Source organism: Passer montanus, unplaced genomic scaffold, assembly GCF_014805655.1.
Source record: "Passer montanus isolate IOZ18808 unplaced genomic scaffold, ASM1480565v1 scaffold8, whole genome shotgun sequence".
Taxonomy (NCBI): Eukaryota; Metazoa; Chordata; class Aves; order Passeriformes; family Passeridae; genus Passer; species Passer montanus.
Genome location: NW_024373256.1, coordinates 14,278,515 through 14,302,033, shown reverse-complemented (window position 1 = coordinate 14,302,033; position 23,519 = coordinate 14,278,515). Strand labels below are relative to the sequence as shown.

General features: G+C 58.4%; 2 protein-coding genes across 4 annotated transcripts in view; one reads left to right on the top strand and one right to left on the bottom strand.

Annotated features, from left to right (window-relative positions):
• CLUAP1 (clusterin associated protein 1) overlaps positions 1 to 5,008 on the top strand; it is a 58,405-nt gene extending 53,397 nt beyond the window's left edge. The window contains exons 11-13 of one of the 2 annotated variants that reach the window (XM_039731747.1): positions 2,472 to 2,527; positions 4,200 to 4,241; positions 4,503 to 5,008. In XM_039731747.1, coding sequence (XP_039587681.1) covers positions 2,472 to 2,527; positions 4,200 to 4,241; positions 4,503 to 4,658 — 254 coding nt within the window. In that variant the 3' untranslated portion in view covers positions 4,659 to 5,008. The remainder of the gene's footprint in view (positions 1 to 2,471; positions 2,528 to 4,199; positions 4,242 to 4,502) is intronic. The other variant, XM_039731748.1, reaches the window with a different exon arrangement.
• An 806-nt stretch (positions 5,009 to 5,814) lies between these two features.
• Positions 5,815 to 22,559, bottom strand: NLRC3 (NLR family CARD domain containing 3). Of its 2 annotated transcripts, none has more exons than XM_039731708.1 (18): positions 22,298 to 22,559; positions 17,047 to 17,187; positions 13,657 to 15,400; positions 13,005 to 13,091; positions 12,244 to 12,327; positions 11,904 to 11,987; positions 11,361 to 11,444; positions 11,171 to 11,254; positions 10,660 to 10,743; positions 9,836 to 9,919; positions 9,307 to 9,390; positions 9,122 to 9,205; positions 8,834 to 8,917; positions 8,107 to 8,190; positions 7,916 to 7,999; positions 7,655 to 7,738; positions 7,409 to 7,492; positions 5,815 to 6,954 (listed from the first exon to the last, which is right to left on the bottom strand). In XM_039731708.1, exons 2-18 carry the CDS (start codon positions 17,051 to 17,053, stop codon positions 6,864 to 6,866), a joined length of 3,021 nt encoding a protein of 1,006 aa, XP_039587642.1. In that variant the 5' UTR covers positions 17,054 to 17,187; positions 22,298 to 22,559; the 3' UTR covers positions 5,815 to 6,863. The 2 variants fall into 2 exon arrangements, with proteins under 2 accessions (XP_039587642.1, XP_039587643.1); XM_039731709.1 differs by having other exon boundaries at positions 17,047 to 17,184.
• Between the last annotated feature and the right edge of the window lie 960 nt (positions 22,560 to 23,519).

The window sequence follows — 23,519 nt, the reverse complement described above, 5'->3', positions numbered from 1 at the left end:
GCTTCCTGCCTGCCCCCAGGACACACAGGAACACAGCAGGGCCATTCCCCACACAGGGAAACGTGGGGGGTTATGGTCTGGGGGTGAAAACAATGCTCCATGGAAAATCTGATTGCTCTCCTCTTTACACTTTGTGCTCAGGTGAAGTCAGAGCTCCTCTGCATGCTGGGACAGTCCCAGGGTTTGCTGCAGCCCCTCTGTGTGCTGGGACAGTCCCAGGGTTTGCTGCAGCCCCTCTGCATGCTGGAGTCTGTCCTGGGACAGTCCCAGGGTTTGCTGCAGCCCCTCTGCATGCTGGAGTCTGTCCTGGGAGTGTGCCAGGGTTTGCTGCAGGACCTGACCCTGTTGATCCCACAGTTGCCAGTTCAGGGAGGTGTTCCTGGCTTAGACAGTGCAGGATGCAGCTCCAGGCAGCAGCAGATGCTGGAGTTCTCCAGGTGGGAGCAGTTATGTGTCCATGGGATGTCTGCACTGCTGCCTCTGAGGGAGGAGCAGCATCCTGCACACCTCCTGGGAGCATCCTCCAAGCTCTTCCCATGGCATTCTGAACTGTCCTATTCCATCAGCTCTCCTTAGCTGATATCTTGATTCTCTTTTCTATTCAGTATCTCTCTCAGTTTTGTCTTCTTTGAGGAGCTCTCTGCAGCTTTCTCCTTTCTGAGGTAGTAATTCCCAATTTTACACTTAATGTTGGGCCTTCTACAGAGTAAAATTGCAGTTAAACTCAGGAGTCATTTGTAGGTTGGGCAAAAATGGGGTTCTGTTGTCATCTAAGGATGTCAGGTGCAATCACCCCCAAATTTATATCATTTAGTGTAGCATAAATTAGAGCAAAAGTCTCCAAAGCCTGAAGACAGATCTATCCAGAAATTTCTTAATTCCATCTCCACTTCCTGTGTTATCAGCAACTGCTGCATAGAGGCCACTGCTTTTTATATAAATACATAAAATCCTTTTAATGATCTGCCTTGATAAAACAGGGGTTTTTTTGGTGAGCTGTGGATGAGTTAGGCAGCTTTTTCCTATCACTAACTCAGCTCAAACTGCGTGGGACAAAGGGGACCTGTCATCTTTTGTGCTTTGGGAAGTAGAAAAAAAGAGGTTTGCCAGGGTATATTTTAAAGCTGCCTTGTTTTCATGCTAAAAACAGCACAGATTGGATTGTTCTAGATTGGAACATTCCATATTTGGCATGGAGGAAGCTGGTGATGGCAGGAAATGAACAGTTGGTGGGATGGGATGGACACAGCGGGGCTGGAAATAGGATCCAGTGTTGAGGGGGTTCTGTGGCTGCAGCAGCAGGGCTGAGTCACCCAGGCAGCTCCCAGGAGCTTCTCCCTGCTCACAGCTCTGCTCTCCCCACTCCCAACACTTCCAGGCTCCCTCCCCAGCAAAGGAAACCTGCCAACATCTTCCCATGGCCTCTGGTAGCCAAAGGCAGGCAAGCAGGCACGTGTGTGTGCTCCCCTCCCACTGAGCTCCCTGCAGAGCCCCACGTCCCTCTTCAGCCTCACACATCCAACTCCCATCAGGACATTCTTGAGGTTTCCCTGGATTTCCTGTGAGATTCAATCCATCCTGGAATATCAGAAAGGGTCTGAGCTCGCTAAAGGAAAAAGGGTTCACCACGTGGAAAAAACAGGATTTTGTTCTCGGTGTACCAAAGCAGAGGAAGAAATGTGTCAGTTCATGGATTTTTTGGGTTGGAAGGGACCTCTCACAATGATCTGGAACAGCCTCTCTGCTCTAACAGGAGTTTTGAGCTGCTTGTCCAGGACCACATCCAGTTTGGTTTTGAGTGTCTCCATGGATGGAGACTCCTAAACTTCTCTTAGCAACCTTGTTCCAGTGTTTGACTGCCCTGACATAATAAAAGGTTTCTTGGTTCTGATAGAATTTCCTGTTTCTTAATGTGTCCATTGCCTCTTGTCCTGCCAGACCACCATGCTGGAATAAGGTAGCTCTGGAAACAGCACCCTGACTGGAGCTAGAATCACAGAATCATTAATGGTGGAGAAAAACTCTCAGATAATTGAGTCCAGTGTTAATTACTGTCAGCCTTACCCCCTCCTCCCCTCTCCTGAACAATGAGGCTTAACAAGGAGGGTGACTGCATGGATTGGGATCTCATCCTGTAACTGAGGGATGCACCCTGAGCTTGACCCTTGCTGCTCCCTCTCTGTACCACCAGCCAGGTTTGATGGGGATTCTCTTTGTCCCTGTGACCATGACCCAGGTTTGATGGGGATTCTCTTTGTCCCTGTGACCATGACCCAGGTTTGATGGGGATTCTCTTTGTCCCTGTGACCATGACCCAGGTTTGATGGGGATTCTCTTTGTCCCTGTGACCATGACCCAGGGTTGATGGGGATTCTCTTTGTCCCTGTGACCATGACCCAGGTTTGATGGGGATTCTCTTTGCTCCTCTGACCACCAGCCAGGTTTGATGGGGATTCTCTTTGCTCCTGCAGGAAGAGTTGGCACACGGATCGTGGGATCAATGCAAGGTGGAGACACAGAGGAGGATGTGAGTAACCATCTCCTGTGTCTGCAGAGCTTCTCTGACAGGGCTTTAGATGCCAGCCCTCTCCTCAGCTGGAGAGACACCTTTTTACCTGCTGAATGCTCACACCCCAGGCTGCTCTTCCCCTCCTTTCCAATGGCTGACTCCTTTCCTCAGCACAGATGTGTACTTCCTTATTTTTCCTTTGGTCTTGGAGTCTGTGTGCTCCATGTGCACACCCCATCCTGCAGTGCAGAACTAATGGCACACAGGCTGCAGGAATGCTCCTGTGAGCTGTGGGGCAGATTTCTGGGAAGAGGGACCAGTGCAGTGCAGCTGGAGTTAAATACATGGACCCAAATCCCCTCCTTGCTCTAAAAAGTCACTCCTTGGAGCCCTGTGCATGGCCTGTAGTGGCAGCATCAGTGCCCTGGAGGATGGGCAGGGATGAGAGCAGGACTGTGAGCTGTGCCCTTGGGATTCCTGCTGCCCATGGGCTCCTGGCCTTGCCCTTGGTTGTGGTTTTCATGTGAGTGGGCAGGTAAAAGGCACACAGAGCTGTGCACAGGAGGCACTTGCTCTGTGTCTGTGCCCAGCCTTTGGCATCTATGGGCAGCCTTTCTGTGCCTCTGGGCACACCTGAGTGGCCACATCTGCACCAGGAAGCTGAAGCCAGCTGCTGGGATGTGGTTGGCATTTGCAGTTGGCTCTCCCCACCATCCCAAAAAGCTGCTGCCATGCCAGGAGCAGTGGGGCTGCTCTCTCCAGGTGATGTTTTGGAGTGGGCAAGGAACTAGTACAGCTGTGGTGACTGTGGGTTTGTGTTTCAGCCTGTGCTGCTGTTAATTCCCAGTGTAGGTGGAACCTTTCTGTCTCAATCCAGCAGGCACCCTTCAAGGAGGGGAGTTCAGATATTTCTGGGAATCCCAGAACAGTTTGAGGTGGAAGGGACCTTAAAATCCATGTTGTTCTACCCAGAGACCCATTCTACTAGACCAGGTTGCTCCAAGCCCCATCCAGCCTGACTTAAAACAGTTCCAGGGACGGAGCAGCCACAGTTTTGGGGTCTTGGAGAGGAGCTTGCAGCCCATGCTCTGCTCTTTGCTCCTGCTCTAAAGGGTTGTTGCCTCCTGGACATCCAGACCCATTTCTGGGAAGGGCAGAGTGTTGTGCTGTGGGTGAAGATGTTGTCACTTCAGTCGCAGTGCTGCCTGATTGTCCTTGGCCACGTTAGTGACAGATTTGGATGGTCACCCTCTGTGATTCCTGTTCCCTTTAGACTTCCCTGCTGGCAGCTCTCCCTGCTGGCACAGCCCCAGCACAGCCAGGGATGGAGCCAAGGCCTTCAGCCTGTGACTTCCCTCAGCTGCAGCCACTGCAGTTGTCTCATGGCTCTGCCCGTGACTGCAGCTTCCCAGAGCTCAGGGATCTTTGCAGGCTCTGCTGGTGTGTCCCAGCCCAGGGAATGAAGCAGTGAGGCTGCTTTGAGCCCCTCCAGGAGCTCCTGGAGTTAGGAAGAGCCAGCAGTGTGTGTCCAGCCTCTGTCACCTGCTGGTGTGGCACAGGATCCCTGAGCTGTGCCTGCCTTTGCTGCCTTCTCCCCTGCTCCAGCCTGGGTACTTTCTGTTCTCTTTTATGTTCTTGTACCTTTTTTTCCTGCTCTGCCTCTCGTGTTCCTCCACTCTGGCTCTCCAAGGGGACCCCAGCCCCGGCAGGGCCCGGCCGGCGCAAGGCTCAGGTGGGTTCCTCTCCTGGGCTTCATTCTTCTCCACTTCCCCTCCATTCTGGGGGCTCACAGTAGCTGTCATATCAATGCTAAACACCCTGACAGGCTTTTAATAGCCCAGAGCCAGCAGCAGTCAGGGAATTTGTGTTCATCAGCCCCGTGGGTGGGGAAGGAGGTTTGCCATCCACTGGGAGCCAGGGGAAGCTGGGCTGGCAGAGGGGCCTGGCAGGGCAGAGCTGAGCTGGTCACGGGCTCCTGTTCCCTGTCCTGCAGGATGACTCGGGGGATAGTGAGATTGACCTGGATGAAGATGAAGACGAGGAGGAGGAGGATGATCTGGAAGATGACAGCATGGAAATCTCCCCAGGCAAATCCAGTCTCCGAGCCAGGAAGCCAGAGCCACTGGAGCAAAGTGATAATGACTTCTGACCCTTCAGGAGCAGGAGGCCTCTTGAAGCACAAACTTTGGAGAGGCCAGGAGCTAATACCCTGCTGTCTGAAAAGTGTGTCTCAGTGTGAACTCAGGAGTTGGTAAATAATGTTCATTAAACCTGAAAATTAAACTTGGATTGCCAGGTTTGTGAATCTCAAAGCATGAGCAGTTTATCCATAATGAGAATCACAGTAATGTGCACTTATTTCCATAATTGCACTAAACTGGCTCTTGTGCACTGCAGTGCCAGAAGCCTCACTCCAGTGAGCATCATGTGCCTGATTTCCCTGCATTTTATTATGTCCAAATAGATTTCTTTGGCTTAATAAAACTGGATGAAAAGCTGCTCTGGGAATGCATCTCAATTGGTTTTAAATCTGGCTTAAATCTATTTATCCTAAACATATCCTTTACTTAATCAAGGGCTTGTCTGCACAAAGAGCAGCACCAGGGAGACTGAAGGAGTGGAGTTAAAACTGGAGAAGGCTCCAGGGAGACCTTCCAGGGCCTAAAGGGGCTCCAGGAGAGCTGCAGAGGGACTGGGGACAAGGCATGGAGGGACAGGACACAGGGAATGGCTCCCCCTGCCAGAGGGCAGGGCTGGATGGGATATTGGGAATTAGGAATTGTTCCCTGGGAGGGTGGGCAGGCCCTGGCACAGGGTGCCCAGAGCAGCTGTGGCTGCCCCTGGATTCCTGGCAGTGCCCAAGGCCAGGCTGGGCAGGGCTTGGAGGAATAGAGGAAGGGGTGGGAATGGATGGGCTTTGAGGTTCCTTCCAACCCAACCCATTCTGGGATGATCTGACCCCAGACCAGGGCTGCAGTTTGAGTCACAGCTTTCTGTTTCCTGTACTGTAGGCCCAGATAGAAAAGTGACTCCACAGCGGGTGTGCACAGAGCCAGAGCCTCTCTCCAGGCAGCAGTGCCACCTAGCCTCCAGCACAGCCTGCAGGATGTGGCAGAGCCACTGCTGCTGTTGCAGCTGCTCGTGCCAGGCAGCAGCAGCAGCCCCTGGGGCAGAGAACGGAGCCTTCAGCCCAGGGCAGTGCAGCACAGCCCGTCCCAAACGTCCTGCAGTGCAAGAGCAAGGCTGCAAGAGGCGTCTTCTCATCCAAGAATTAGTTTATTCCCAAGCATTTACATCTCCAGAGCTCAGCCCAGTGTTTCTGGGATCAGCCCCCAGGCACTGGCTGCCCTGAGTGTGGCAGCGTGTCCTGGCTGGGCTGGGGACAGGGGACAGTGGCTCCAGGGCTCTCTGAGGGTTCACAGTTTGGCTGCTGGGTCACCTGCAGACCTGGCACCTCTGGGGAGTCACTGGGTCCCTGCCACACAGACAAAGGCACCACCTTTGCTCTCCTAGTCAAAAGGTGACCTGCTAGGACAGACCCTGCAGCTGGGACATCAGGAGGATGTATCCCAAGGTCACAGAACACCGGTGACAGCAGCAGGAGATCCAGGAGCTCCAGCCTGAAGCTGAGGCAGAAGTTTGAGCTGAGGCAGTCCTGGTGTAGCACCAAGATGTACTGGAGACATCCTCTGTCAGGCAGTGCAGTTCCTCTTACATTCCCCTTCTTACTCCTCCATTTTTCCTGAGGACTCTTTATTTTCCAAGGACTTTCTAGATGGTTCCACTCCTATGCCTTGGGTTACCTCTCTCTTGTTAGAGAGCAGCTCTGCCAAACCCTCCAGGTGTGTCTGGCCAGCACCAGCCTGTTACTGAGGGCACAGCACCAGCCAGGACCTGCTGGAAGTGCCCAGGTCCACAGCAGCACTCCCATCTGAGCAAGGCAGCAGCAAATCTCCTGTGTCCATCTGGGATTTCAGGGGAGGCTGCTGGACTGGGCTGTTTTCAGCAAGGGGTGACAAAGCACAGGAGGAGTTGCTGCCACCAGCAGATAAATCCCCTACAAAAACGAGGTCTGGCTGTGGCATCTGCCCTCCTCACTCCTTTTTGCATTTCCCCCATTCCCTGAAGCTCCCCCAGGCCCTGAATGAACAGAGACATGGGCACACACATCCCTCAGCTTTCAACATGTCTGAACCTTCCGCTCGTGATCCAACACCCTCGGTGCTCCTGGGCTGTGCCAGGAGCTCAGGAGCTGTCCTTGCCCCAGTTCTCATCCTTGAGGTGGGCACCAAGGATCTCCCTGCAGTCACCAGGCCGTGGGGACCCCGGGTCCCCTCGCTGTGGCCAGGGCCCCTCACACGTCCACGACGCAGTCGGGCGCGCTGCTCCGGATGGCGTCCGCGATCATCCTGGCTCCCGACTGCCCGATGCGGTTCCCCTGCAGGCTGGGGGACAGAGGGCCCAGGCTGGGGCACGAGGCAGAGCAGGACCCTTCTGGGGACAGGAGGTGCTGCCCATCTTTGCACCAGAACCCGGCAGCACCTGTGCCTGCCCCTCTCCATGCAGGACCCTGCCCAAGGGCACTCTGAGAGCCCTGAGGCAGCCAGGCGAGGAGCTGGAGACAGCCCTGGACAGCTGGGGGGGCTGAGCCACTTCTCCCCTGGTTTTGGAGAGTATTTGTCTTTTGAGGTGGTTCTGTGGCCCAGAGGCATCCCTGGAGGGGAGCTGAGGGGTCTGGAGCTGTGTGGGGGTGGTGGCTGTCACGCTGGGAGGAGCACGGGATGCCCCTGCCCTGTGGGACAGCCAGGAGTGGGCAGGGCTGGCAGTCACAAGGTCCCTGCATGGTTCCCATGGTCTCCCCCATCCCTGCCCTTCCCACGCACGGCAGCAGCCACTCACTTGACATAGGTGAGGCCGTGGTTGCCCTTCAGGGCCGTGGCGATGCAGATGGCTCCGTCCATGCCCAGGGAGTTCTCCTGCAGGCTGCAGAGGCAGGAGGGTCAGACAGCACTGGGCCACCAGGAGGGAGTGCATGCACTGGGCCACCAGCTCAGGGTTTGCCCATCCCAGGGCCGCTGCCTTGGCCATCCCCCGCTGTTCCCAAAGGGAATGTCTGCCCAGGCTGCTCCTGGGTGGGGCACTCACTTGAGCCAGCGGAGGCTGCGGTTGACCTTGAGCGCATTGGCCACGGCCTTGGCCCCCGCCGGGCCCAGGGAGTTTCCCCGCAGGCTGCAAACAAGGGAGCAGTGAGGAAGGACAAGGGAGGGGAGGAGAAGTGACCCAGCGAGGCCAGGACAGCTCTGGGAGATTTCCATGCAAGGGCAGGAGCAGTGCTGAGCCAAGGCCAGGCTCTCAGACACCCCAGGGACAGTGGCACAGCCCTGGGTGTCCCCATGGAGCACTTACTCCAGGATCTGCAGGCTCTTGTTGACCATCAAGGCTTCTGCCAGGGCTTGGGCACCGGCCGCGCCAACTGAAGCCACCTGCAGGCTGCAAGGGAACGGGCACCCTTCAGCACTTGTCCTGAGGTGGCCATGGGGTGTTAATTAGGGTAATTGGGCTGTGACACCAGGGCCTGCTGCAGCCTGGATACTCACTGGAGATCTGCCAGGGTGGTGTTGACCTTCAGGGCAGCGGAGAGCGCGGCCATTCCCTCGTCTCCGATGGCGTTCTCCTGCAGGCTGTGACAGAAGGGCTGGGTGTGCCCGTGGCCTGGGAACCAGGGCAGGGACAGGGCCAGCACAGGGCCCAGCATTCCCAAACCGCTTGGGAGAGCTCCTGGGCCACAAGGCATTGAGAGCATCACCAGCCAGGGACACACACTGGGGACACAGCAGATTGGCAGGGCCTAAAGGGACTCCGGGAGAGCTGAAGAGGGACTTGGGACAAGGGTTGGAGAGATTCATTCCAAGATGTGGCTGAATGAATATTGTCCCAAAGGGAGAAAGATAAACACAGAGAGAAGTTCCTCACAGCTGGAGGAGGGACCAAAGCTGCTTTCAGCATCTCAGAGCACTTCTGGAAACCACCAGGCACAAGGACAAGGGTTTGCAGCACAGGAAACAGGGAATGGCTTCCAACTGCAAGAGGGCAGGGATGGATGGGATATTGGGAAGAATGAGGGTGGGCAGGCCCTGGCACAGGGTGCCCAGAGCAGCTGTGGCTGCCCCTGGATCCCTGGCAGTGCCCAAGGCCAGGCTGGGCAGGGCTTGGAGCAGCCTGGGACAGTGGAAGGTGTCCCTGCCCATGGCAGGGGTGGCACTGGAGGGGCTTTAAGGGCCCTACCAGTAGGGCCCAGGACCCTCCACCCGTGTCCCCACTTACTCGAGGCTGGCCAGGCTGCTGTTGGACTGTAGTGCTTGTGCCAGGGCCGTGGCTGCTCTGGCCTGGATGAAGTTCCACTGCAAGCTGCAAACAGAACATGAGAGGTGGAGCCTGGGGCTGTGAGCATGCCCCGATCCAGCCAGCTCCACACCCATCCAGGGATGTGCCAGACCCCGTGGGTGCACCCCGGATGTCACAGCACACCTCCCTTGGCAGGCGGCCCAGGGTGCCACTGTCCCAGCCCAGCAGTGTCCCTGCCCATGTCCGTGCAGCCCCAGGGACACTCACTGCAGGGCCCTGAGTGCCCGGTTCTCTCCCACGGCCAGGGCGATGGCCTTGCCCCCGTCGTCGTGCAGCAGGTTGGCTGCCAGGCTGCAGGGACAGAGGACTCAAGTCACACGGGGAAAGCTGAGGACAGCTCCAGGGACAGCACAGGGTGGTCTGGGTGCCCTCCTGGGGCCCACGGGACTTACTCCAGCTTCCTGAGGGTGCTGTTGCTGCGCAGGGCACGGGCGATGGCAGGGCCCCCCTCCTTGCTGATGGAGTTCTCCCGGAGGCTGGGGAAAGACACGGGGCTGGGGAGAGCAGCCAAGGCAGGGCTGGGGAGAGCAGCCAAGGCAGGGCTGGGTCAGCTGCTCCCCCTGCCCCCCTTCCCCTCCTGCTCTGGGGCTGAGGCCATTGACTGAGTGGAGCACTTTGTGTGAGACCACCCCCATCAGCTCCTGCAGCTCCATTCCCTGTGTTTCCTGTGGGCCCAACAGGGCTTTTTGCCAGCCTCCCATCCCTGCTGCCATCCTGTCATTCCAAGATGTGGCTGAATGAATATTGTCCCAAAGGGAGAAAGATAAACACAGAGAGAAGTTCCTCACAGCTGGAGGAGGGACCAAAGCTGCTTTTAGCATCTCACAGCTGGAAACAACCAGGAGCAATCCCAGGCTGCAGAAAAGCTGCCAGGTCCCAGCACAGCTTTTGGCCAGGGTGGCTGCAGGGACTGTCACTCACTTGAGGCTGAGGAGTCCCCTGTTGGAGCAGAGAGCTGCTGTCAGCGCCGTGACCCCTGTGCTGCTGATGGAGTTGCTCTGGAGACTGAGACAAAGGGGGAAGGTGTGAGGATGGGCCAGTGTTGGCACCACAGCTGGGCTGCAGGGTCATGTCTGGGTGGAAAGTGCCCATTTCACCGAGAAAAGGGCATCTCCCAGCCACAGGGGATGGGGAGCCAAGGCAGAAGAACCAGCCCTGGGAGCATCCAGGGAGGGACCAGCCATTCCTGCTGACCACAGCAGCACCAGCCCCAGCAAGCAGAGGGGACAGGGTCTGCCAGCACTCTGGGGCAGCCTTGTCCCCATCTGTCACCATGGCTGCTGGCTCAGCTGGGCATGTGGCTCTCATGGGTTTGGGATCCTTGTCACAGGGACAGAACCAGGGCACAGCCACTCATCAGCAGGAGCCATCAGCCCTCCTCTCCAGGGCTGTTCCATGGGGAGTGAAGGTGGCACCATTCCAGCCTGACTCTGCCAGGCCCCATCCCATTACCTCCCTCCTCAGCCAATTCCCATCACTTTTGAGAGAGAGAACACCCAAAGCTACTGATTTCCTCCAAGCCAGAATAAAAAGTCCTCACTGGGTTTTAGCATTAATTCTGTCAGTGTCCCTTGTCAGCCCAGCCTGGCTGTGCTGGAGCTGCCACGTTGTGTTCCAGCCTGCACACCCAGGGAATGTGGAGTGGGACAGATGTGGGGAGGGGCTGAGGGCTTGAGGGGTGGCAGATTTTGCTGCAAGGAGGAGGCTGGGCTCTCTGGGAGTCCAGGCATGGAGGGGGAACTTACTCAAGGCTTTGCAGGCTGTGGTTCACCCTCAGAGCTTCAGCCAGGGCAATGGAGCCGTCGTCTCCCACCGAGTTGCCTGAGAGTCTGAGACAGAAGAGAGAGAGACAGAAGAGAGAGCTTGAGACAGAAGAGGAAGCTTGAACTGCCAGCAAGGGATTCTCCTTCTCCAGGCCCTTCCTGCTGCAGCCACAAGCATGAACTCGCTGCCATCTCATTTCCCACCCACGTACACCTCTGTTCTCTGGCTGCTTTGAGCTGGAATAGCTTTTAATGTTTCCTCCCAGGCCCTGCTGCTTCCCTCTGCCAGAGGGGAGACAGCTTCTCCTTTCTTTATGTGGCTCCCTGCATCCCTGAGGTACAGAGAGCATCCCCACAGGCTGCTCCGAGGGCCCTGCTCTCCGTGCACACCAACCCCTCTGGGCAGAGCCAGCAGGGCCCTCCCGTTCCTGCCCACAGATGCCAGGAGACGTGGCCCTGGCACTGCCACCCCTCCGCCTCACGCTGTGCTCACATCAGCTCCCTCAGGCTGCAGTTCTGCTTCAGCGCCTCCGCGATTTTCCGGGCGCCCTGGGCTCCGACGGCGTTCTTCTGCAGGCTGCAAAAGGCAGCAAGGCACCTGTGAATGGCAGTGCCACGTCCCCGTCGGTGGCACCCACCCTGCTGGGTGGCCGCAGGGGGGGACACCAGTCTGGGTCACTCACTGCAGGGTCTCCAGCCTGAGGTTGGTCAGCAGGGCCTCGGCCAGGGCGGCGGCCCCGTCCTCCTTGATGGAGTTGTGCTGGAGGCTGTGGGACACAGGAGGGAAGCCAGGCATGGATGCTCCCACAGCGGTGCCAGGGGCTGTGCAGGGCTGCAGGGCAGTGCCCACCTGCCCTGGGGTTTACTTGCCCTTGTCCCTGACTTGAGAAAGGGGTCTGGCCCCCAAGCATCCCTGACCAGGAGTCTCCTTCCCTCCTCTCCCATGGGATATTCCTTCTTCCACCCAACAGCACCTGGGAGCTCCCATGCATAGAAAGGACCTCGACCTGGACCACAGCCCCAGCCCCTCCCTTCACTGCCCCAAAAGGCAGGAGAATCCCAAATTCCTGGCCCAGGGCTGCCCCAGTCCCTGGGTCTGTGTATTCCCAGGCTGTCCCCACGTGCTGCCCTTGGAGCTTGGGAAAACCCCAGTGGGGCAGAAGAGGGCTGGAAGGGGGCCTGCCCTGGGGATCTGCTCAGGAGATGCTCCAGAGGCTGAGACTTACTTCAGGGAGAGCAGGATCTGGTTTTTTTTCAGGGCATCAGCCAGGGCTTTGGCGCCGGTGGGGCCGATGGAGTTGCTCCGCAGGCTGGGGCGGGACAGGCAGGAAAGCCAAGGTTAGCAAAGCCAGACTGGCACAGGCCAGTTCCAGCCAGATGCCTCACGTGGCACTGCTGAGGTGGGACAGCAGGCCAGCAGCTCGTGGTGGTGCCTTTAGGGGCTGGAGACCCTCCCCAGCTCGGTGAGGCTGGGTGGATCCTGTCCCACCACGGGCAGGGAAGGGTTCCCAGTAGGAATGTGGGCACCACAGGAGCTGGGCAAGGGGGACACACACAAACACTCACTCCAGCACCATCAGGCTCCTGTTCACCAGCAGCGACCTGGCCAGAGCTTTGGCTCCCTTGTTGCTGATTTGATTTTCTGCCAAGCTGCCCAGAAAAAGGAAAATTGGGTGTTTTTCTAGAGGAGAAAGAGACTGGCACAGACCCTGGCATGTCCCAGGACACAGCTGGGATGGGTGAGCAGAGAAGAGGCATGGGGAGCATTTGGTTCATGGTATAACCAAAGTGATGGATGTTCTCCTGGGGTGGACACCAGGCAGGGACTGCAAGGACACCGTTCCTGGACATAAAATGCATTTGTGTCCCATAAAGGAGCTCAGATGGCAGCATGGGGAACTCTGTGCAGCCTTGAGGAAGAGGAGGAGGTGGGGAAAGAGGGAACCCATCTGTCTGGGATGAGGTACCTCCCTGCACGGGGGTCAGGAGCCTGTCCCTCCCTGCAGCAGGTGCTCCCTGCAGAGCCTCGAGTGTCCAGGGATCTGCTGTGACCTTGGGAAGTGGTTTGTTAGGATAACCCATGGATTTATTGACATTTTTTAGGAACAGTGAGGAGGCAGCAGTTCCAGGAAGACTGGGCAAGACAACTCTGGGGTAAGGTCACTGTGCTCGGGTGCAGGGGATCGTGAGGGGCTGTCCTTGTCATTAGGCACCCTGGGGAGCCAGTGGGAGACACGTTCCTGGGGGATCCTCACCCTGGTTTTGGGGTGCCCCCAGCTCCACGTTGCATCCCCAGGACATCCCATCCACCCTGGGCCAGGTCCTACCTGAGCCTCTGGATCTGGCAGTCCTTCCCACTCAGCACGCTGCCCAGCAGCTCCATCACATCGTCCTTGAACTGGTTATTGTCCAGCCTGCAGGAGACACGAGGAAGGAGCAGGAGCAAGGGTTTGGAGAACAAAGTGGAGAAAGGATGGTCCTCCCATGACATCTGCCTGTCCCAGGTGGAGAAGCTCAAGGACAGGAGCAGAGCTGACCCAGTGCCACCCCCAGGGCAGCTCTCTGCAGGTGGACAACATTTGGGGAGCCCATGTCTCCATTAATACCTGGGATTGTGAGTCACAGGGGAGAGAGAACTCATTGCAGCCTCCCATACTTAGAGGGGACTTAGGGTTTAAACTAAAAGAGGAGAGATTTAGATTAGAATTTAGGATTAAATTCTTCCTTGTGAGGGTGGGCAGGCCCTGGCACAGGGCGCCCAGAGCAGCTGTGGCTGCCCCTGGATCCCTGGCAGTGCCCAAGGCCAGGTTGGACACTGGGGCTTGGAGCACCCTGGGACAGTGGAAGGTGTCTCTGCCATGGCAGCAGGGGGAACTGATGGGCTGTAAATTCCCTTCCAACCCAAACCAATCTGTGATTCCACAGTCGCAGCCTGGCATCTCTCCTCACTCCTCCCAGCGCAGCCCCAGCAGGACTCACCTGAGGCTGTGGCAGAAGAGGAGCTGGGAGAGCAGGCTCTTACAGACATTGTAGGTGAGGCAGTTGGAGAGGTTCGTCTCCTCCAGGCAGACGTCAGAGACCTGCAGGAGATAAGCCAGGGCCGAGCAGTTCGTGGGGGTGAGCATGCCGGCCAAGCTGCCGCTCCTCATGGCCTCCTCCACGGCCCTGGCGGTGTCGGTGTGCTGCAGCTCGTGCAGGCAGCGCATGGCGTTGACGGCGCGCCAGGAGACGGCGTGCTCGGCGCTCAGGCAGCCCTGCAGGACGCCCACGGCCTGGCTCCTGCACCCGCCGTGCTCGTCCTTCAGCAGCAGCCACCCCGCGAGCAGCCTGTTCACCTGCGGGGACAGCAGCCCCGAGAGGAAGCGGATGAAGATGTCCAGCTGCCTGTCCTCGGCCTGCTGCGCCCTCTGAACGGCGCTCCTGAAGTGGTTGAGGAAGCCCAGCTTGGGCCAGGACACGCTGCTCTCCGTGAAGAGGTCGAAGATGGCCCGCTTGGCTGCCGTGTAGTAATAAAGAGCTGCCAGGAACTCCTGGGTGGTTAAGTGGGAGAAGTAGTAGGCTGTGGAGGCCTGCATGTCCTCCTTGAGCAGGAGGCGGGTGGAGAGGCAGCTGTGCAGCAGGGAGAGGTCGATGCCGTAGGCCTTCATGTCCTGCTCGTAGAACACGTGCTTCCTGCGGAGCAGCCCGTAGAAGGCCAGCCTGCCCAGGCTGCCCACCAGCTTCTTGCTGGTGTTCACAGCCTGCTCAATCCTGAGGGCTTCTCTCGGCTTTTCCAGCCAGTCTCCACTCAGAGCCATTTTAAAATAATAGGAGTAGATTTCTGACAGGGTCCTGGGGACCACGGTTTCTTCTTGGGGTTGATCGCTGCTGTGTTTCAGGAAATAAGCGATTGAGGAGCCACAAATCCAGCAAAACCCAGGAATGGTGCACAGGACCTGGAGCGACCTGTTAGCCCTGATGTGCTGCAGGACTTGGCTGGACAGATCTCTGTTGTCCAGGAACATCTGGTCCAAGAAGTCCTTCATCTCTGCAGCCCCAAGCCCTCGGATTTCCGTCATGCGGTCCACCAGCCCGCTGGGGATCTGCCTGGCCGCCGCCGGCCGCGACGTCACCCACACAGAGGCCTCCTGCAGCAGGTTTCCCCTTATGATGTTGGTGATCAGGTTGTCCACTTGGATCTCCTTTTTGGGGTCGGTGCAAACCACCGCGTTGGAAAAATCCAAGGGGGTCTTGAACTCATCCAGGCCGTCGAGGATGAGCAGGGTGCGGGCGGCTCCGGCCGCGGCGCAGCCGGGCTCGGTGGCCTGGGGGCAGGCCAAGCAGAGCAGGCGCTCAGCAGAGAGCTTCTCGTAGGTGTTGAGCTCCCGGAAGGTGAGGGGCAGCACCAACAGGATGTCCCTGTTGATCTCCCCCTTTGCCCAGCTGCAGACAAACAGCTTCACCAGAGTGCTCTTGCCAACGCCGGCCACGCCGATGGTGACAGAGACCCGGGGGGGGATGCTGACTTTGGACAGAGGCAGGAACAGCTTCTCCAGGGGGATGCTCTTGGATACGCTTGGCAGGCCTTTGGTGGTCTCAACCTGCAGGATGTCGTGCTCCTTCTGCTGGATGTCGGTCAGGCCTTCCACCAGCAGCAGGTTGGTGAGGCGCTGCAGGGCTCCTGGCTCCAGGCCATTCCCACAGGAGCTCTGGAGGCTCTCCAGGTGCTTCTGCACCATGGGTTCTGCGCAGAGAAACGAAACAGGGCTAAGGAGGAAGAGGAGGAAGTACGAAGGCAAATGACAGAAGCTGCTTCACTTTTCTGCCATGCCCATGCAGAGGGAAACCTCATGGAGTCCCCACATCCTGGTGGGAAGGATGGCAGGGCTCAGAGGGCACCAACAGGCCTAAAGGGCCCTGGTCAGCCTCAGAGTCGGTCCAGGAGCCCATTTAAGCTCAGCCCTCGGCCTTCAGCCTCAGCTAAAGCTTGTTGTAGCAGTTAGATCTTGGACCTCATCGCTTGCCCTTGCCTGGTGCCCACTGGCCTTTGTCTGAACCTGGTTTCCCTTGCTGGGCCTGATCCTGACCTCTCGATTGACTTCCCACCTTGCCTTCATTCCTGCCTCATTGCCATGGACTCTCTGATGAGCTGGACTCTTGGCTGAACTCGGTGGCCACCTCTGGACCTGTCCTGCTCACCTGGCTCAGGTATCACAGTGAAATTAAACCCCCAGTAAAGGCTGGGCAAGCAGGGGATGATGGTGTGAGAGATTCAGGGCAGACACCAGGTAAGGCTGGAGCCTTGCAGCCAGGAGGGAAACCAGGGAAAGCTCTCCTGGCAAGGGCTGCAGAGAGAGCCCAAAGTTGGGGCAGCCAGCAGCGCATGGGGTCAGGTTCAGATGTCCTTTTCCTGTTCCCAGGCTGGAGCTGGGACTGGCTGCTGCCATCTGGACGTTGAGGACATTAAAAACTCCTCAGCTGCCCAGAGAGGTGCACAGAGGGCAGTGAGGGGGCTGCAGGAAGGTCCCTCAGACCTGGCAGAGAGCCCTTGTCACCCCTGGCTGTGTCCCTCCCCAGCAGAGTCCCTGAGATGGCACCATCACTTGCACAGGTGCTCCCAGCAGAGCTGCCAGCCCCCCAGCTCTGTGCACCCCTCAGGGTGCTCCAGCAAGCACCAGGCCCCGAGTGCAGCCTCCCTGGCCTGCTGCCCACCATGGACAGCCATGTGGAGCTGGAGCTGGCTGGAGGTCTCCAGGAAGCTCTGCAGGGGCTGGGAGGTGTGGCTGCCCCTGCCAGCCAGGACATCCAGCACAGCCCTCACCTGCTCGGGCAGGGGCTCCCTGCCTGCGCCTGGGCAGCCTCCTGGGCCACCAGCAGCTCCAGCCTGTGCAGGTGGAGGTGATGTCCTGCAGGAACTGTGGGGAGATGGCCTCGCCAGCTGCCTGCTGTACCAGCTCATCCAGACCCCTGAGGGGCAGGACAGGGACAGCTGGGTCCTGGGCCAGCCCTGGGAACGTGGGTGACAGGAAAGGCAGCAGTGCAGAATTGCCTCTGACTCTGAAGGGAGCAGGGGTGAGCTGGAGGCCCCCAGAGTGCCCTGCCCAAGCCCTCTTTGTGATGATGCCATCCCAAAGCCCTAGGAGCTGCTGGGTCAGGGCGGCAGCTACTGAAACTGGAGCCAAAGAGGCTGAAGAACACAATCATGACAGGGCGTTTTCTCCTGGGATCCAAACCCATGCAGAGAAGAAAGTGTGAGCAAGATCATCTCCCTGCAGAGCCAGCCCTTCCCTGGTGCCAGTGCAGCACTGCCTTGGATCTGCTCACACCTTGGTGCCCCACCTGTGACCCCTGACTCCCCCAGGGTGGCAGATCTGCCCAAGCACCACTCACCTTCCATCAGAGGCCTCCCGTGACATGGGTGGTGGCTGGGTGAGGAGCGCTGTGGTGGCAGCAGTGTCCCACGGCCACCCCGTGTCCCCTGGCCAGCTCACAGCCCCCCCCGGGGCTCCTCAGCCCTTCTCCACGTCCCTGCTGGAGGAAGAGGAGAAGCATCAGGAGCAGTGTGGGAGGGAGGCTGCTCTGAGCTGCTGTGCTGGCTGTGCTTGAGCCAGGGCTCACTGAGAGAGTCCCCTCCAGTGGCAGGGACACAGCCTGGCCCAGGTGCCACACACAGGTCCCACTTACAGCACGACCTTCCTCAGGCACAGAGGGGCATGAACTGCCCTGACCATGCCCCTGTGCCCTCTGTGGGTCACCTGGGGAGCACCCCAGTGTCACCACTGTCACCAGGGCTGGGAGCTGCTTGCACATTCTCCCGTGTCTTGGGAAGGAAGTTGTGGGGCAGCAGGCAGAGTGATGAAGGGCCTGCTTTGGTTTCAAACCCACCTTGGCCCCATCCAGAGCCTCTGTCAGGGCTTGCTGAGCGGGGCCAGCACCACATCCTGTTGCAGAGCTCTGAGGATGCTCTGAATCATCACCCAGAGAAGGAGCAGTACCTGCTCCCTCCCCCTCAGCTGCTGCCAAACCACGCTGAGGGCTTGGTGTTTATTTTTAAGAAGTGTATCTGCTCAGAGTCCTGTTGTTCTTCAAGCAGAGGCAGAGAGGGAAATATCTCCATGCCTGAGAGGGCTCCCAGCCCCAGCTGTGCTAAAGGCACTGTGCTGTGGCCTCTCCACCAGCCCCAAAGTCATCTCCAGGCACTGGCCATGTCCAGGTGGGAACTCCTGAGCCCCAGGGGATGTCTGATCACAGGAGCAATGTACACACAGTGAATCAAGGTCTGTGGCCTGGCATCTTTCCTCCCCTCCACGTGCCCTACAGGGTGTTCTGGATGCACGTGGACATGGATCAGAGGCTCTGCAGTGGGGTCCCTCCCCACAGACAGCCCTGCCATTGTCAGTCCCACCCCTGAGGGGATGTGGGCACTGTGGGGGCTCTGATGCAGCCTCACCCACAGGTAACACTCCTTTCCTTGGTCAAACCTCTTCTAGGGACAAAGCACAGATGCAGCTGGACCAGCAAAACCTGGCAGAGTTTCTGGTCCATGGCGCAAGGCCAAGGTGCTTGGAGCTGCTGCTGCTCTTCCTGCCTCCCAGGGGTCCATGCTGGGGCTTGTTCCTCCCACCAGAAGCACAGACCTGCAGGAGGGACCTGACAGTGTCCCCAGGGCTGGGTCCCTCACAGACCTGGATCTCCCAAAGAGACAAGTGGCATGTCCCACAGAGTGGGGGAAGTGACACAAGGGGACAAAGCACCAGCCCAGCCCCACCTGCCCAGGTGGCTCCTGACAACCCTTGCAGGGCTGGGAGGTGCTGTTGGAGCAGGGCCTGAGCCCACTGCCCTTCCCTTCAGGATGGAAGCCTGGCTGAGCCCTGGTGCCAGCGGTGCCAGAGGTCCAGGAGCCCCGGGCAGTGGTGGTGATCCCACAGCAAAGCCCTTTTCTCCACGCTGGGAGCAGCAGCAGCTCTTACTCATCACCCCCAGGCAGTGGCCTGGACAATGAAGACACCATCAATTAAAGGAGCTCAGCGAGCAATTCACAGCAAAGCGTTCAGCCTTTGATGTGCTCTCGTCTCTAACTGGCCGGGAGAGTTCAGTGAAGCCTTTGCAGCCCCCGGGTCTGCCTCTGGTCCTTGCTGCGCAGCCGGGATGAAAGGGGCTTTGCTGCAGGTGCTCCCTGCAGCCCTGCCTCTGAAACGGGGCCCTTTGATGGGGGAAACCTGCTCAGCACCAGGGAGGGTTTGATGCTTCCTCTGGTGCTCCTTCAAAACCAGCAGCTCACGCAGGGGCGTCTCACTGGGAGAACAAAGCAGCAGAGGGAATAATGCAGGGAGAGGCTGTGAGTTCCTTCTGGTGCCAGCAGCTTCAGGTGCAGCTCTAGGAGCACAGGGGCTGCTGGAGGCTGTGTCCTGAGGGCTGGAGGGTCACCGGCTCTCACAAGAGCTGTCTGAAGGGTAAGGGACAGCCAAAGCCAAGCTCCACAGCCCCTGCAGACACCCAGGTGTGTCCAGGATGGGACCCAGCTCATCCCAGGGCTGCTGGCCATGAGGTGCCCACCCTGCCCATCCCGGGGTGCAGCTTTGCCTGGCCAGGATCCAGCAGGGACAGTGTCCCACTGGCAGCAGAGGAGCAGGGATGCAGGTTTGTGCCTGCCCTGCCCTGCCAGCGTCCCCAGGGAAACTGGGAGAAGGGGCTGGAGGGTGAGAGGCTGCCCAGCCAAACTGGGGAATGGCACCTGCAAGCCCCAGGGAGGGAAATGGGGATTTTCTTGGCAAGAATTTAGCACTAACTTTTTTTTTTTTTTTGCTTAGTGAAGTCCAAAGGTCCAGCCCAGGAGAAAATCCTTTCCTCTAAGGATGCTTAGACAACACTGATGTGTTCTTGCAGCAGCTCCAATCCCACTATCCCTATGAACCACCAGCCCCACGTGCCACCTGAGTGTCCCTGCCCAAACCCACCGGTGCTGGGAGCCACAAGGACTGTGCTGGCAGGTCCCCACCCCGTGCACAGCCAGTCCTCTCCCAAAGAGCTGCTGTGGTTCCACCGTGTCCAGCCTGCTCCAGGATCCCTGACACCAAGCCCAGAGAACACAGGCCTGCATGAGCTGCTCCTGCTCATCTCTGCCTCTAATTATGTACAGCCTCTAATTACATACGTGCAGTGTCACCCTGGCAGTCCAACACCACCAGAGCAGCATGCAGGGAATCTGGGATGGAGGGACACTCCAGAGGTGGCCACAGCAGGAAGCTGTCTGCATTCAACAAGCATTTATTTTCTGCCTCCCAGACCTTGCTCCTGCCCCAGACAGATCCACCACGCCTCAGGAACCTGCTGAGCACCTGGGGCCAGGCCAGGAGCTGTCCCAGCAGCACCAGGACTGCATCCTGCTGGAAATCTGTCTTTGTCCCCCTGCTCGTGGGCAGATTCAGCAGCAGCGTGGCTGCAAGGGGGTGGTTGGCACCTCGAGTGGGACTTTGCAGCTCCCAGCAGAGCCCTGGGGACCCGACCTGCTGCCAGGGCTGAGGTTCCACAGGCACCCAAGGGCTGGGCAAGAGCTCCTGCATGGCTGCAGGCACCCACAGATGGAAAACATGGCAAATGGACTGATCTACAGCATTCAGACAGGGTTAAAAACTTTTTACATGGGCTAAAAATGGCATGGTCCCACAGCACCTGCAGGAGGTGCCCACTCCGTGCCCCAGGCACCCCAAACCTCACCCGGTGCTCTCCCTGGCCGTGTGCCAGCACCGAGGGGTGCCCCAATCCCTGGAGCCCTGGTTTGGGGTCACGGCCCCGGGAGCTCAGAGCTCAGCCCCGGCCAGGCTGCGCGCCCTGCCCCGGGCACGGGAGCTGGGCCGGGCCGGGCTGGGCCGGGATGGGCCGGGCTGGGCCGGGCTGGGCTGAACTGAACTGAACTGGGCTGAACTGGGCTGGGCTCCTCCCGGCTCTGGGCTCCTTCCCCCGCTCACCTGCGGCGTTTTTAGGTATTTCTCCTGCCACGTGTCCACCCTGAACTGATCCCAGCTCGCAGGTCAGCGAGCTGGAAATGAAAACATTTCCCAGGGCAGCAGCTCCAGCTGTTCCCGCCGAGCTGAGCGAATCCCGGAGCCAGGATGCAGGCTGCCACCTTTTGGCAGAATGGCAGACACTTCACATCGATAATTTCTGCTAGTTAAACGAGGCAATAAAATACCTTCGGCATTATTACTCAATTATGAGGCTTGCAGACTGGCAAGTAACTCAGTTATCTAAGTTTACATATGACTTAAATTTTTTGGTCTGGATTTAATGCCAGCAAAATTGATTGCCAAATCAAATGTATTTTATGTCAAATTTAATCTCTTCGAGGTTTGAGTTTTGTTTTTTTTGTTTCCTTGAGCCCCAACCCCTATAACAGGGCCCAGACACAGAAGGGATCAAATACAAGGTGAGGGGACATGAAGGGCCCCTGAGCAGTGCCAATCACAAATCTCACCAGAAAAAAAAAAAAGAAAAATTGATCTGGGGATGATCCCAAACAGCTACAAATGAAGCTAGTTTCGGAGAGGAGGTCCCTGCAGGGCACTGCTGCACCTCACACGCTGCAGAATGAAGGCTGATGCATTTCCTCAGCTGGCCGAGCCCCGAGGATGCTCTACCACAGCTGTGCAAACAGCTGATTGAAAAGCAGATGCTCCCAGCAAACAGCTCCTGCCCTTCCCACTCAGGGATCCCAGGACAGCAGCAGGAAAACTGGGCAGGAGCTGCTGCCAGCCCGTCCCTGTGCCACCCACAGCCCCAGGGCTGCTGGCAGATGTGGTACCCAGCCAGCCTTTCTGGGCTTGCAGAGCACCCCAAAGAGCAGCTGCGAGCTCTCCAGAAGGAAATTTTTGTGCAACATGAACGTCCTGAGTGGGAGGTGTCCCCTGGCTCCCAACAGTGCCTGCCTGGCTTTGGATAACTCTTCCATGTGGTGGCCAAAGCCTGAGTGAGGGTGAGACCCCGGGGTGACAGCAGCCAGCCTGTCCCCAGCAGTCCCACGTTTATGGCTGCACAGTGCCCGTAAGTGCCTAAATAACAGCAGGGTTAAGTCTGATGCCCTGAGGCAGGCCAGGGTGCCCAGGGCTGAGCTCCAGCCCCCAGCCTGCTCCCGGGACACCCCAGGGCCCTGCCCCACTCTTTGGTGCAGTTTTGCACCGTGCCACAGGCGAGTGTGTCACTAATCTCCTCCTTTTCTGTTGGTGGTACACCTTGGAGTTTATTTCGGATGGTTTGGAAGTTAATTAGCTCAGCAGATGGCATTAAGGGGGGAAAGCTGCTGCACAAGGCTTTGGGCTGAGGCTGCCTGTGTGCCCTGGCAGGCAGAGCAGGCAAGGGGACAGGACTTGTAACATGTGCCAGCTTCCCCGTGGGGTGCCACGCTCGTCTCCATCACTCCGGGCTCCACCCCCTCCTGCCAGCCTGGTGGCCGTGCCGTGCCGTGCCGTGCCGTGCTGTGCCGTGCCAGGGACCTGTGCCCATCAGCTCCCAGCCCTGCCACCCTGGGGCTCCATTTCACATGGCCATCACAGCACCAGCTCTGCAGCAGCTTGTCCCCACTCGGGAGAGCCAAGTGGCACTTTCCCCTCTCCCCACACCCCTCCAAGCCCCTCCAAGCCCCTACCTTGGCCTCGGGCCCGGCCGCCGTGTGAGCAGGGCAGCGGCGAGGGCATCCTCGTGGCCCGGGAGGATGCAGCCCCTCCGTGTCCCGCTCAGCTCCTTATCCCCAGGGCTTCGCTCCCTCCCCGACGATGCCCAAGCTGAGGGCAGAGCCACCCTGCCGCTGGTGTCCCGCTGGGAGCCGGGCCGGGCGATGCTCGGCAGCACCTGGGGCAGGTGGGCGGCTTCCCCCGCCGCTTCCAGCCCGGCGGCTTCTGCCTCTTTCCGTTCTCTCCGCGCCCCTTCCTGCCCTGGCTCTCGCAGATCTTCCTTCCTGTCAGCGCGGGGCTGCCAGATGCAAATCGGGCTGAGGGATCGGTCGAAACCCGTGGGAGCCGGGGCTGCCCCGGGATGCTCCGTGCCCCGACATTCCCTCGCTGCCCACGCTGTCTCCCAAAAGCCACGAACATCCCCAGTGACATCCAGACTGCTGCCAATCCACTTGGAGCACATCCATGAGCTCAGCCGGCCTGGGAGAGCCGAGGGGTTTTGCTGCACACCCCAAAATGGCCAGGAGCGCTGGGAATATCCCATGGGAGAGGCTGGACGTGCAGCGGCTCTGCCCTTCCTTGGGCCGTGCAAAGAAATAATTGCATGAGTAAATAAATGAAAGTTGTGTTTCGACAGAGTGGGATAAAAGGGTGGGAATAGCCTCTCTTTCCTCCAAAGCCGTTCTCCTGCCTTTGCCAAAGCTTCCTGGAATTAGGATTTGTCTCCAAGGAGCTGGATCCCATCCCACCAAGGAGCCAGAGCAGCAGGACCGGCGGGATCTCCCCTCCCCAGCTCCACACACGCAGGTGGGCTCCGTGACCATTTTCCATTTTTGTTCAACAAAATTTGTAAATCTTCCATTTGTAAATCCTAAAAAAATGTCACTGGCATTCAGGCTGGTGGGGGTCAGGGTGGGTTCGTGGCCTCGAAGCTGGGGGCAAGCAGGAATTGGGGCCTCCAGCCACACTTTGAGCCGTGCCCCCCCAGCCTCGCCCTCTGCCCGCCCCACGCTGTGCCCAGTAAGGGTTAAAAGCTTTTCTCTGGCGAGTTTGGGGCCTGTTGGTAATTTCCCCGTCCGGAGGGGGGTTTCAGAGGAGCTGGCAGCTGGTAATTCCCAGCAGCCAATCTGTAGCTAAAATCCCTCACATCCAAAATGAGTGTGCAGAAACCCCGGTCAGGGCTGCACCTCCTCCAGC

Excerpts from the sequence above, each read along its gene's own strand:
- NLRC3 (XM_039731708.1), bottom strand. Across the intron at positions 11,445-11,903 it reads CAGATCCTGCTCTCCCTGAA|CCTCCAGCACAACTCCATCA; the intron begins GTAAGTCTCAGC and ends TGTGTCCCACAG. Across the intron at positions 7,739-7,915 it reads AAGAGCCTGCAGATCCTGGA|CCTGCGGGGAAACTCCCTGG; the intron begins GTAAGTGCTCCA and ends CCTTGTTTGCAG.